Here is a 14,301-nt window from a genome sequence, read left to right on the forward strand (position 1 = left end):
CCCACTCAGCTCCTCCATGTGAAGCCTCTCAGGTCACTGCTTCAGGTCACGATGATAAAACAAACTGGGGGAGTCTTGTGGAGATCTCCTCTCCGTCCCTCCTCACGGTTTCCCTCCATTTTTTCAGCTGACAGGTGATTTAGCTCCTCCCCCCCGTTTCCTGTCCAGGTAGGAACAAAAGGAGCATCTTTGCTCTCTGCTGCATCAGAGGGTCTGAGGTGTTTCTGAGGTCTGAGGTGTTTCTGAGGTGTTTTGTGTGATAAGCTGCTGGTCTCAGCCCTTCAGCAAGTAAAGACGGTTGGTTCTGTATGAGCCGCCTCTCAGAGAGCTGACATAATAACAATAAACTTAAATAAATAGAAATAATTAAAACACAACAAGCACACACATAAAAAACATAAAAGCTCAACAAAAGCTCTCTGAAGTGGAGGAAGCAGGTCCTCTGACCCAGCAGCCCACAGCTCTGTCCAGCAGCGTCTTCAGCAGCTACAACATGCTGCTGCTGTTGTTCATGTGAGAACAAAGTCAGATGTGACGTTTTATTAAAGACGCTTTCTGCAGATTGGGAACCTTTGGCAGGGGAAGTAAAAAGAAGACTTCCTGTCTGTGATGTCATTTTGATTTCTTTTGATGACAATGAAGTGAATCAATCTAAAATGAGTTCCTGCCTGATTCACCTGGCGGTTTATTTTTCTGTCTCTAAGCAGGTATACGGAGGATAAATGACAGCGGAGGCCTGAACGAAGGCAGGTTTCTATCAAACGTGTCTGGAGGTGTGTCCTCATTGCTTCAGCTGCTGAAGGGATAAAACAGCAGCAGCAGTGTTTGTGGGTTTCACGTCGACCTGAGCTGCCGGCTGGATGACTACAGAGGCTACAAATGCTGGTTTGAAGCAGGATCAGCAGATGAAAGAGCAGACTGAACCCAAACCCTTCGTCTGAATCCTACAAGCTTCCTCTAATCATGACGTTACATTGATGTGCCAGCAGGTGGCGATAAAGAGCTTCACATTAAGTCCTTCAGCCTCAACCTGCTTTTGTTTCCACTCTTATGATTTAAATGACACTTTAGATCTTTGAAGACAGAATCAAGAACATCACACTGCCAGCCATGTCTCCAGCAGCTACAGTTAAGTTTTTATGAACAGAAGAACCTGTGAAGCCGGTCGCAGAAGGTTTTCTTTAAGCTCTCCTGCAGACCAAATGGAGGAAGTGGAGGAAGCCGTGTGAACGCCCATTCTGCTGCTCTTATAAAGCCGGTGAGACCATCTCAGCAGACCTCAGCTGGTCTATGGAGAGAGGAGCTTCCTCTGTAACGCTGAGAAACAACGTCTGGAGGTTCTTCTCATCTCATCTCAATAACCATGAAAGGTGAGGCCCCAGATTATCTACCTGCCTGCAGAATGTCACATGTTTGTCCTGCATCATGTTAATATTCAGCTGTTGTTCTGTTATTTTTGAGCAGAGTTCAGCATCTTCTCCGTCTGGGGGTTCGTCCTCCTGCTGCTGCTGCAGAGCTCATCGTGTGCTGGAGACTCAGGTCAGTTGTTCCTCATCCTGTGTGTGATGCACAGACTGCTGATATCACAGCTTGTGTGAGAATGACATCAGTATCCATGTGTTTGATGAAGCTGACCTGTGGGCTTCTTCCTCTCCTGTTTATGGAGCTAAAAGAAAAACGTGAGCTGCAGAGAGTTCAACAAGTTCCTTCTTATTTTCTACACTAGTTTGAAACAAACAGCTCTGACGGTGTTACTGTCCCGAGGCAGCGTCCACGCCTCTGTCCTGGCATGTCGGCATCACATCATCAGCGTAGCGACCGTCCTTAGCAACACAGACAGACACGCTGACAGACTGAAGGACAGACTTTGAGCCCAACAGTGAGGGGTTCTGTGGTTCTGGTATGCAGTCGGGGACATTTAGCTGGTGTGATTTGGGTCCACTGGTCTTCTGAACACCGGGTTGTTCTGACTGATCACCTTCATGCTCTGAACGTGAAGCGTTTCCGTCCTGATGTGAGGATGAGCTGTGATGAGCAGGAACATGATGTGAATGTGGCGTCACAGGCACCGGACCTGAACCAGGTTTAACAGATTTGTGTGAGACTCTGGACTGATGTGTTCAACTCTTCATCACCATCATCACGTCCCCAGATGAGGCAGAACTCCAGCTACAGCATGCAGGGCCCAGGTCTTCACCAGGACTTGATTTGTCCTTGAATCTGCCGCCTGTATGCGTCCGTCACCGTTAGCAGTCCCGCTAATCTATTTAACAAACAACGTAAATCATCACTTGTTTCTCTTTTATGCAGCCAGAAGGGTGTCATCTGTAAAGGAGTAAAACACTAAAGTCAGCTTCAGCAGCAGGGAGGAGGAAGTGCTGAGATCTAGACAGACGTTGTTCTAAGTTCCTCTATTTAGCATCGATGACAGCTGCAGCGGGTAAGCTCATTAAGATAGATGGATAGATGGATAGATGGATGGATGAATGGATGGATGGATGGATGAATGGATAGATAGATAGATAGATGAATGGATGGATGAATGGATAGATGGATAGATAGATAGATGGATAGATAGATGAATGGATGGATGGATGGATAGATAGATATCCAGTAGCTTCAACAACAAGAACTAATGTACATAATGACAGCAGACAGACAGGAGCTGCTTGGTGCCTCCAGCCAGAACCACAAAACCCAGCAGCCTTGTTCACTGACTGTTAGTCCTCCTGCACCGACAGTCAGGGAGAGATGCGGTGAAGCCGGTTGGAGGAAACCACTGCCCTCCAACACGGCTGTAGCTCTTTAACATGTGTCCTCATGTCCCTATAAACCACTGTTCACCTCTTAGAAGTGCCTGTGAGCAGGAACACAGTCCTCTGGTCTGTTCACATGAACATGTGCTGCTGTCATGCTGGAGGGACTCAGTGTCACACAGAACCAGCACCACAGGTCCAGCATGTTCAGTTATAGTCAAAGTGCAAAAACTAGAGAAACGTGTCAGAACTGAATTTAAATATACTGCTGTACCATACGTTATAGGCTTCCACCTCAAAGTACTCGAGTAAAAGCCCTTCAGCTGTACTTAGTTACCTCCATAACAGTTAATAAACAGATTGGTCGGTTTGCTACAGTCACACTGAGGCTGAACATCGTCCTTCCTCCATAATGACCACAGCACACCAGTCTGGCTCACAGATAACCGACTAACTGGATCAGCATGCCTGGAGGCTGCCAGAGACACCGCTTTAGTCTGATGTAGTTCAGCTTTAAGTTGTAGAATATACCAGATATTCATTCTACGGGAGTTTTACCTCGAAAAACACTTGACTGATCCCTGATCCCATTCAGAGTCAGAACATAAATCAACATCCAGACTTCAGTAGAACCAGAACAAATGCAGGATGTGTTTTCCTCAGAAAGTCGCCTTTGCCCCTGAATGGATCCACTAATACTGAGACAACCTGATCCTGTTCTTAAAGAGCATCTCTGTGGCTTGGACTGGACTCAAGTGGGTCTGGAACAACCAGCATTTGTCACTTTCTCCTTCCAGAAAGCCTTCATGTGCTCATGTCTGTGCAGGCTGCTTATCTGTTCTCTCATTCGCTGCTAATGAGGAAGAAAACGCTGCAGAGTCACGTTATCTCACAGAGCGTCTGCAAGTGTGAAGGCAGGACAGGAAGTCGTGTTGCAGATATGTGGAGGGGCCGCCTGGTGCACACATCACTGACTTCATGGCCAGACTTCAGTCAGACAGCCATGACACTGTGTTCTGGGTAGAACGTCAGAAGCACAGACACACTGTGACCTTTATTATGCAGCCGAGCTTCACTCAGTGGGTCCAGAGTTTTGCTCAGAGGCCCTCGGTGGTGGGAAGGGTTCAGGTTGTCTGTGTCTGGTTTCCTGTTTGAGTCCCAGTCATCACTCTGCTCCACTGGTGCTTCTAATCTTTTATTTAATGTGTAAAGTAGCCGACGTGCTCAGCAGTTTGGTCTGGAAGCTAAATAAGTAGCTGCTGTTTGTTACTCAGTCCTACAGCCACGGACAGACTATGAGCCTGAAAGCATCACGTACAAGGAGAGCCACCATCTCCACAGGAGAACCACACCAGACCGCACAGCCGGCTCCTTCACAGTCAGGTTGTGTTACGCTGAAGCTGCTTTGGGCTGCAGGTGTCTCAGTGGTTAGCACCGTGGCCTCACAGCTAGAAGGTCGCCGGTTGGCGTCCCGGTGAGGACACCCGGGATCTTCCTGCGTGGAGTCTCCATGTTCTCCCCGTGCAGCGTGGGTTCTCTCCGGGTTCTCCGGCTTCCTCCCACAGTCCAGAAACATGCTGAGGTTAATTGGTGATTGTAAATTGTCCGTAGGTGTGAATGTGAGTGTGCTTGGTTGTCTGTCTCTAAGTGTAGCCCTGTGATAGACTGGTTACCTGTCCAGGTGAACCTGCCTTCACCCTCAGTCAGCTGGGATAGGCTCCGCCCCCCATGACCCTGGTGGGGATGAAGGTGTAGAGATGATGGATGGATGGTGTTGCTTTGCATGTCTTTGTGGCTGTTTTGCATTACAGTGGCCACTCTGTGTGTATGAGTCAGATTCTTCTGGTAGTTCTGCATCTTTTTCAGTCGTTTCGTGTCTTTGTGGAGGTTTTGTGTATCCTTACAACACTTTAGTGTGTCTTCGTAGTTGTTTAGAGTCTTGCTAGTCATTCTCTTCATAGCTGTTCTGTGTCCATCTTAGTTGCTTGTTGTGTGTCTTTTGAGTTAATTTCAGTATTTATCTCTTTGTGGTAGTGTTGTGTCTTGGTGTAGCCGTTTGGTGTCTCTACGTTGTGCTCTCGTGTTGCGGTAGTTTTGTGTATCTCCTTTACTGATTGTATCTCGGTCTTCATTTAACATGTCTACAGTTGTTTTTCATTGTCATGGACAGTTTGTGTCTGTATCTTTGTGGTGGTTTTAAACCTCTGTTGTCATGTTGTGTCCTTTTGGAGGTGCTTTACATCCCTGGTTACAGGTTATAGGTTCACACCTCTGTCTCTGTTTTGTGTGTCTCTGAGCTTCTTTGTTTGTCTTGATATTTGTTTTGCACATCGGGTCGGTTTAGTTGAGGAGCTGCATTCTGCCCCTCGTCCATCATGTAATGCAACCGTCTTCTTCCTGGTTTGCAGTCAATCCCTGCTGTTACTACCCGTGTCAGAACTCAGGAGTGTGTGTGCGAGTCGGGCCAGACGGCTACCAGTGTGACTGCACTCGCACCGGCTTCTCTGGAGACAACTGCACCGCTCGTAAGTTTCTGTTCAGGTGACTCCTCCACGTATTGAAGGATGTCAGCGTAGACGTAGCTGCTCGAGTCCCGAGGGTTCTGATGGCTGATATCTGATCTACAAATCACTAATGGATTAATAATTATCCATTATCAAAGCCATTGCGCACTGCTCATAAACCATTTACTAGATGTGTTCAACAGAAACGCTGCAAAACAAAGTCTGTTGTTGGTCTTTAGCGGAGTTCTGGACCAGAGTCCGTCTGCTGCTGAAGCCCAGCCCCTCGGCCGTCCACTTCATCCTCACTCACTTCCAGTGGTTCTGGGACCTCGTCAACAACTCCTTCCTGAGAGACGCCTTCATGAGATTAGTGCTGACAGGTTGGTGGAACGATGAAACCCCAACAAGCCGCTCAGCCAGCACACCACCAAACTGATTGTGTCTCACTGCAGGCCTCCAGCCGCTCCGTCATCTGTTTGTTTGTGTTTGTTTTTTGCCACAGCAGTGCTCCAAGGTTATAAACCAGCAAACATGTCAAACATACAATCAGAGACTGAGCAGCGCTCACAGCGAGCATCCAGGAGACTCCGATAGAAACACATGAAATAAGTAGTAACAGAACTTCATGTGGAGTCACCGTGGCTTCAGCGCTAGCAGCACATAGCAGCAGGAAATGTTTTTCAAGCTTTTTCTTTTTTTGTCTGGTAAATTATTTTTTTTTCATGCAACTTTAATTTTTTTTGTTTTATAACTGCACAAAAGATATTTCTGGTCTCTGTGCTTCTGGCCGTGTGTGTGTTCCTTCATGCTCCTTGCTAATGCTAATGACTAGTGTGGTGATGCTAGCCAGTCAGGAACACATCAACGGGCTGCCGAGGAAGGATTTAAATGAGTAGGCTCACTTATGAATAGACCTTTCTCACAGTAGTCGTACTGACAAGAAACCTAACGTCAGAATGTTGAGAAGATCTTCAGCTGAACTTGCTGAGCTGTGATCGTATCGCAGAGTCTTATTTTCACCACCTCAGTAGGATCTGAGCTAGCAAATGTGCAAAATACACAATGAAGACATTTGTAGTAAACTAGTGTTTGTCCCAAAGTCAGAAGCGACCTTATTCCGAGCCCTCCGACCTACAACACCAAGTACGGATACCTGAGCTGGGAGTCCTACTACAACACCTCCTACTACACCCGGCTGCTCCCTCCTGTACCTGAGGACTGCCCTCTGCCCATGGGAACTAAAGGTGAGACCTGCACAGCTCGGCACAGGCCACAGACCTCCAGAGGAGAGCTTCAAATGGTTCTTTCTCTGCAGGTAAACCTGTGCTTCCTGATGCCAAAGTGTTGGCTGAGAAGTTCTTCAGGAGGCAGAAGTTCAGGCCGGATCCTCAGGGAACCAATCTGATGTTTGCCTTCATGGCTCAACACTTCACCCACCAGTTCTTCAAGACGAACCACAAAGTTAAAGGAGGCTTCACCAAGGCGCTGGGACACGGGGTGAGACACTGAATGGTGGATTTAATCAGGCCTGAACCGTTCACCTGGAAACCCCTCAAACCCACCAGCAGGTTCAAGCTGCATGTTGTCTCCAAACAAGTCACAGAACTAGACCCATCATTTATCACCGCCTGGAAATGGTGCAAACACAGATAATCTTATATGGTAGTTAAAGTATTCCCAAACCAACATCCTGCTCCTCAGTCAGCCATGAAGTGTTTCTGCTGCAACCTCCAGTCACAGAAGTCCAGGCAGTGTTCACACCGAGCAGACGTTTATGACAGCAGATTAGAAATATCAGCAGTGAAACATCACCAGTATACAGAGTCATGTTTTCTTTTTTAGTATGAGTGACATATGTTGGCAGGTGGAGAAATGTTGAATATATCGATTCCATTTTTTCTTTTCAAGTTTTGCAACATAAATGGTCCAAGAAACTCGGCTTTCAAGTCTGTGTTTGTTAGTTTTGTAATGAATGAGGGCGTTCCAGCTGATTCTGACCCTCGCTGTGCCGTCGCCATGCACGACTTTACGCTGCAGTGAAAAATGAACTCAGTTCGCTGCAAAACACTACTTTGGTTTCAGAGGTTTAAACGCCACACAGCATGTCTGCGTGTTGATTAACTGATGGATACGCATGCGTTTGTTGTCTCACCCACCAGGTAGACGCCAGCAACATCTACGGAGACGAGCTGGTCCGACAGCATCAGCTTCGGCTTCATGAAGACGGAAAGCTGAAATATCAGGTCGTAGAAAAACTGCTGCCATGTTCAGAGAAGTATGAAGTCAGTCTGGGCTGTGTCTGGATCAAAAACTCTAAAACCAGTGGAGGACAGAACCGTCCCTGCATGTAGGAGGTGGCTGCAGCCTGTTAGCTTAGCTTGGCATGCAGACCCAAACAGAGCAAGAGCTAGCCTGCTGCTACCTCAGCATGACAAAAACTGTCTTCAGCAACCTCAGAAGTTTGCAAATAAGCACCCTGCATCTCATTTACTTAATTCTGACAAAAACAGCGATCTTAACCTGGTGCTTTGCAGGTTTAATGCCGCTAAGCTAACACCGTCTTGCTAGCTAGAGTCAGCAGTCAGTTAGCTTTGCCGACTAGCAAGCTAGAAAGTGTTGGGCTAACTTAACAAACTGTTTCCGTGAGCTATACAGATACTGGGAGGAGGATTTTGTAAACTATCGTTAGAACCAGGCTAATAGTTTAGCCAGTTTTTATGAAAAGCTATGCTAAGCTATGCTAGATGCAGATTTATATATCTGTAGTAAAACAAAAGAGGAATCAGTTCACCAACTGAAAAAACAAATAAACGTATTTCCCTCCATGTTAGACGAACTGTCTGCATCTGCTTGTTTGACAAATTGTTCATTCTGACAGTAAAACGGCTGCTTCTGGAGCCGCTCTGTGCTAACGCCTGATAAGGTTTGGATTAATAACCATAATAACTGGGGTTAGCATGCTGAATTTAAATTGACCTCCTCATAACTCACGTCGCCCCAGATCTGTGTTCAACCGTCTTGAGAGCTTCGTCTTTAATAACGTTCTCGTCCTTCGTCACTTGAACTTCTGAGCATCTCATGTTCCATCTCCCAGTCAGCACTGCTGGCGGTTAAAAGAGAGACAAGAGAGACCTCAGCGTCATGGTTACGGTTATCTAGCCTCCGACGAAGGCCTCGTGGTGTGGTGACAGTTTAAGATACCATCATCTTTATCTGAGAGTCATAAATAAAACACATCCGATCTGCTTTGGCTGTTGCGTGACTTGTCTTGGGGCACAAAAAAGCTCTGACAAGAGTATGTTGATTTAAAAAAAAAAATATCTCTCTATATATATATATATATATATAAGAAAGAAAATGTGATATTTAGATATTTCGGTGGCTTGAACTCCAGCAGAGGCACTAACTGGATGGACGGTTCCTGCTCCACAGCTGGTGAACGGTGAGATGTACCCCCCAACGGTGTCTGAGGTGCCCGTGCACATGGTTTACCCTGAAGCCTTCCCAGCTGAGCAGCGCCTGGCCATCGGTCAGGAGGTGTTCGGCCTCCTGCCGGGCCTCACCATGTACGCCACCATATGGCTGAGGGAGCACAACAGAGTGTGTGACGTCCTGAAGGCTGAGCATCCCAGCTGGGACGATGAGCAGCTGTTCCAGACCACCAGACTCATCATCATTGGTGAGTAAATGTCCTTAACTGGTTAGTCTGCAGGTCGATGTGGAGCAGAAGTGGCCTGCTGCTTCAGACATGCACTCATAGACCAAGATGAAGGAACTGATCAGAAGCACCATCGTACCTCCTCAGTGACTCTGGTGATGTCCTGACAGGCCACAGATTGTGTTTTCCAGTGTCTTGGCTGGTTTGCTTGTGTTTCAGGGTCAGTGCACTTAAATGACCAACATAAAGGTTAACGGTCAGGTGCTGCCCCCTGGATGGACGCAGGTTGAAACACCAATGAAACGGCTGCATGTGAAGTCTGTAAAACCAGCAGAAGCAGCCGAACGGCATAAAAAGCTGAAAGCAGGAAGTTCATACAGTTCATACGTGACACCGTAAAGCAGACTTTGGTTTTGGTTTCTAACTAAATGCAGCGTCCGTTTGTTCTCACCTGGCCTTCAGACCTGCCTCCCATACCAGCTCCGTCCTGTGTCCAGGGTGACCTCCACCCTCAGAACACCACAACATGCTTTATACTGGGCTCATGAGTCACCTTTTCCCACCAATCAGAGGGTTTCCCTCCATAATACCTGGACGTGTTCATCGTTCCAGAGCGTCACTAACACGTCTATGAAAGAAGCTCCGGGCTTCTGACGGTGGTCCATGTTTCACACCTTAAGTCCGACCAGAACACATCAGCACCAACCGCTGGCTTCATGTCTGAATGTAAACGGGTCGCACAGAGCTGATGGAGAACATGTAAAATGTGTTCATGTTCATTGACTTGTAGTTATGAACCAAAGGCAGACATCGGTGGTGTGTCATCAGGGTGGACAAAATAACATGAACCCTGAGTGAACCAGTCCCAGTGTGGAGGAACAGAAGAGTTTGATTCCTCTGGTACACCGGATGTGACTGCGTCGCATTTAGAAGGGCTTCTTCTACACTGACATGGGTCTGATGAAGGCTGCAGCGCCACCTGCTGGCGATTAAAGAGACATTAAATTCTATAATGTGAAAATCAGGTCAATAGTTTCTGTTCAAGTGCCGAGGCTGCAGGTGGTTCAGTGGTTAGCATCGTGGCCTCACAGCTAGAAGGTCGCCGGTTGGCGTCCCGGTGAGGACACCCGGGATCTTTCTACGTGGAGTGTGGAATGTGAGTGTGCTTGGTTGTCTGTCTCTAAGTGTAGCCCTGTGATAGACTGGTTACCTGTCCAGGTGAACCTGCCTTCACCCTGAGTCAGCTGGGATAGGCTCCGCCCCCCATGACCCTGGTGAGGATGAAGGTGTAGAGATGATGGATGTTTAAGGGCTGCTGGATGCATGATTCTGATGTGGTCCAAGAAGTCCCATCTGTGAGGTTTTCTACTGTGACTGTGCAGCTGAAGGTTTAGAGGAGCTTCTAAACGTAATCGGGTCTGAAGATTAGTGGCACCAAAAGGAGCTTCAAAATTCTGTTTAAATGTCCTAAAACCAACTAAATAAAGAGTGAGAACAGGACGTGTGTGAGAGTGAGGCTTTGTGCTTTGCTTGTTCTTATGGTTGATATGCTATCCATGGACATCTATCAGGTCTAACCACCGTGTGCATGTGCACATCACCAGGGCCTCCGTGTGTTCACGTGCACATTGGTTCTGACCCATGTGTCGTATAACTATTTAGACACCAGTAAAATCTCTTCAGCCTTCTCTGATGTCTGCTTCAGCTCACTGACTCTGGTTGACTTTATCAGCTGATGCTACGTTTTGCCTCCAGGTGAGATCATCAACATCATAATAGAGGAATACGTGCAGCACCTGAGCGGCTACCTGCTGAAGCTCAAGTTCGACCCATCGCTGCTCTTCAGCGCACGTTTCCAGTACAGCAATCGGATCGCCCTGGAGTTCTGCCAGCTCTACCACTGGCACCCACTGATGCCCGACAGCTTCCTCATCGACGGAGAGGAGATCCCCTACTCCCAGTTCTTATACAACACCTCCCTGCTCATGCATTACGGCGTGGAGAAGCTGGTGGATGCTTTCTCTCGACAGCCTGCGGGACAGGTAGTGTGCACGAGTCAACATGTGGGACAAGCTAGCAGCTACACAAGCTCATAATGAGCGGTTTGCAACAAGAAGCTCGTACCTTCCTGCTATAGGACGTACCTGTGTGAAGGTAGTCTGGGGACGGAACATTTAAAATCCTGCTGAGATCAAATTGAACTAATTTAGTCTCTTACAGCATAAAGATCCTCACATTTGAGACAAACATCAGAAACCATGAGGGACACATTTATATTCACCATATTTGGTTCTGATTGTAAATTGTCCGTAGGTGTGAATGTGAGTGTGCTTGGTTGTCTGTCTCTAAGTGTAGCCCTGTGATAGACTGGTTACCTGTCCAGGTGAACCTGCCTTCACCCTGAGTCAGCTGGGATAGGCTCCGCCCCCCATGACCCTGGTGAGGATGAAGGTGGAGACATGATGGATGGATGATTCTCTTTATTTTGAACCGTATTTACAGACAGTAGGAACATCTGCCTGCAGCAAAGGCAGACGCACTCACAAGTGGAGTTTTCTCCTCAAGTTAAATCAAACTTCAACCTGCATGTTTGCATTCACCGCCAGAGGCTGCAGGTGGCGCTAATGCTACAGCAGGAGGCCATAGTAGCATCATAAATAGAGCTCCAGTCAGATTTCTTTGGATTTCTGGTGTTTTTGATGCTCAGATTGAAAAGACATGTCTTGACGAACAAACGAGTCAAAGACTTTAGAACAACAAAGTCTGTGGGCGGCTGTGGCTCAGGTGGAGCAGGTTGTCCTCCAATCACAAGGCTGCTGGTTCGACCCCTCCACAGTCCGAGTGTCCTGAGCCTGACGTTGCTCCTGATGGCAGCAGCACCGTGCATGGAGCTGTGGCCACTGGTGGATGAATGTGTGTGAATGAGAAACACACTGTGAAGTGCTGTATAAGTGCAGACCAGTAACCGGTAACCGGTAACCAGTAACCAGAGTCTATTCACAGCCACAGCCTCGTCGTTCACAAAGCACAAACACACGTCTGGTGTTCAGTTCCCAGCACGTCGTCTGACCACAACACGTCCTGAACCCTGTTGACCCTCAGACTTATTACAACATGCTGTCTGCGTCTCAGTTACACCACTGAGCAGATTTACATTGAAGTTCACTGAAAACACTTGCTGACATGATTTCTGACTGACTGTCTGTAGACAGAGGTGGTGAAGTGCATCAGTGGAATAACTGCCAAATGGTTGATGCTGTTTGTGCAGCTTGGATCACATCGAGATAAATGACAGGAAATATCACAGAGGAAGTCGTTTATCATCTGTTTGGTCTTTAATGTGCTGTGACTCTGGTGTTACAGCTGCAGCCTCCTGAAGCCTCCACATGCACACATTTCTCTTCTTCTATTAACATTTATACCGACGACGTAGCCTCACCTGTAGCCTTACAGGTAATGAACGGGCCAACAGAGGGCTCTACTCTGAGCCTGTGGATGAAGCACACGCAGCCCATCACCACTAAACCACTGTGTGCCCTAAACCGACCATGTTCATGTGAACTTCCCCTCACAATGACTTCCTCGATTCAAGGGAGGGATCGTATTCTCAGATAACACCTCTGCTTAACACCTCTCTACATCCTCTGGTGCATGCAACACATGATTTCTGCCTCCTAACCAGCCAGACGCTCAGTGTGGGTCCTTGAGCCTCGCCGCCTTCGCTGCTCATCAGAGTAACACTGGAGTAACTGTTTCTGTTTTCCAGATAGGAGGCGGTCGCAACTCCCATCAGACGGTGCTGAAAGTGGCAGAAATGGTCATCAGAGAGTCCAGAGTCGCTCGTGTGCAGCCTTTCAATGAATACAGGAAGAAGTTTAACCTGAAGCCGTACGAGTCTTTCAATGAATTCACTGGTAAGCGGATGAGATATGAGCTGAAGCTCCGTTTGCTGCTACTCACGCAGGCATGAAAGCTCCTGAAGCGTCTGCAGGCATTTTTCCTCACGTCTGAGTCAGGACGCATGAATCCTAGTCTGACTGTGGTACCTCTGACTGGGAGCGTGGACTGGATGGTTCTGTGGCGCTCGTAGAAGATGACCGTGAGCGACCAACTCAAGTACATCGTAACTGAAGATGTTTGATGTTTTTTTAACAGCCCACATGTACTGTCCTCTGTCCCTTTCAAACATTCAACACCTGTGAGGACCAGCTGTAGACACTAACAAGCTAGGCAGCCAGCTGCTATCTGGAAAGGTAAAGCTAGTTAGTCCAACTAACCAACCTGGATGTGACTGCACCTTGAAGACTACATAACCCTCCAAGCGACTCAGCAAAAAGGTTGTAGACAAGCAAAACTAAGGGGATACGAGAACATTTCCAGTCAGTGAGTGTCCTTGGATTACAGTTAAATTCATCATTAAGGAAGGGAAGGACTATTGCACATGCATAGATCTGCCTAGAGCAGGCCGTCCTCAAGACCTGACCGAGCAAGAAGGAGACGAGGGAGGGAGGCCACCAAGACTCCTGTGACTCCTCTGAATGAGTTACTAGAAGGAGGAGTCACAGGGGACTCGGTGGCCTCCCTCCCTAGTCTCCTTGTTGTACCTCCTCCAGAGGAGTCACAGGGGACTCGGTGGCCTCCCTCCCTAGTCTCCCTGCTGCCCTGTACATTCGGAGCCAGCTGTTCGACAGTAAACAGAAAACCTCTCTGCTTGTTACACACTGATTCAGTGACATAATCACTGATAAGAAACTCTCAGTAAATTCTGTCTTTTTCAAACAGATGACGTAGAAATGGCTCGAGGCTTGGAGGAACTCTACGGAGACATAGATGCTCTGGAGTTTTACCCCGGCATCATGCTGGAGAAGACTCGCTTGAACGGCATATTTGGTGAGAGCATGGTGGAGATCGGTGCTCCCTTCTCCCTGAAGGGTCTGCAGGGAAACCCCATCTGCTCCCCTGAATACTGGAAGCCCAGCACCTTCGGAGGAGAGACGGGCTTCAACATCGTCAAAACGTCCACTTTGAAGAAGCTGGTGTGTCTCAACACCAAGTGGTGTCCATATGTGGACTTCCACGTCCCACGAAACGAGGAGGAGGCCAAACCCAGGAAACTGTCCACTGAGCTGTGATGAACAATCACCTGCTGATCTTAATGATGCTGTCACCGTCCTGCTCAGACCAGGTGTAGAAGGTGGTTTCCATACAACATGTGCAAACACAGCGACGTACATCCCGCCTGCAGTGAAGGAGAGGAGTCCATGTGAGCAGGTCTGCCTCCAGAAACTACAGCTGACAAACCGCTTCATGTGGTATCGCTGTACTCACTGATGTTGAGCAAATAAACGTCTTCTGAGCCTTGAAGATACTGGATGTGTCAGTA

General features: G+C 47.8%; 1 protein-coding gene across 1 annotated transcript; it reads left to right on the forward strand.

Moving 5' to 3' along the window:
• The first annotated feature begins 1,281 nt into the window (after positions 1-1,281).
• On the forward strand, positions 1,282-14,301 carry LOC103362336 (prostaglandin G/H synthase 1-like). The gene is made up of 11 exons (XM_008288663.1): positions 1,282-1,370; positions 1,465-1,539; positions 5,165-5,281; positions 5,500-5,640; positions 6,361-6,504; positions 6,576-6,757; positions 7,420-7,503; positions 8,693-8,939; positions 10,674-10,960; positions 12,685-12,832; positions 13,701-14,301. The coding sequence occupies exons 1-11, from the start codon at positions 1,364-1,366 to the stop codon at positions 14,048-14,050; spliced, it is 1,782 nt and encodes a 593-aa protein (XP_008286885.1). The 5' UTR covers positions 1,282-1,363; the 3' UTR covers positions 14,051-14,301.

Source organism: Stegastes partitus, unplaced genomic scaffold, assembly GCF_000690725.1.
Source record: "Stegastes partitus isolate 25-593 unplaced genomic scaffold, Stegastes_partitus-1.0.2 Scaffold569, whole genome shotgun sequence".
Classification (NCBI taxonomy): Eukaryota; Metazoa; Chordata; class Actinopteri; family Pomacentridae; genus Stegastes; species Stegastes partitus.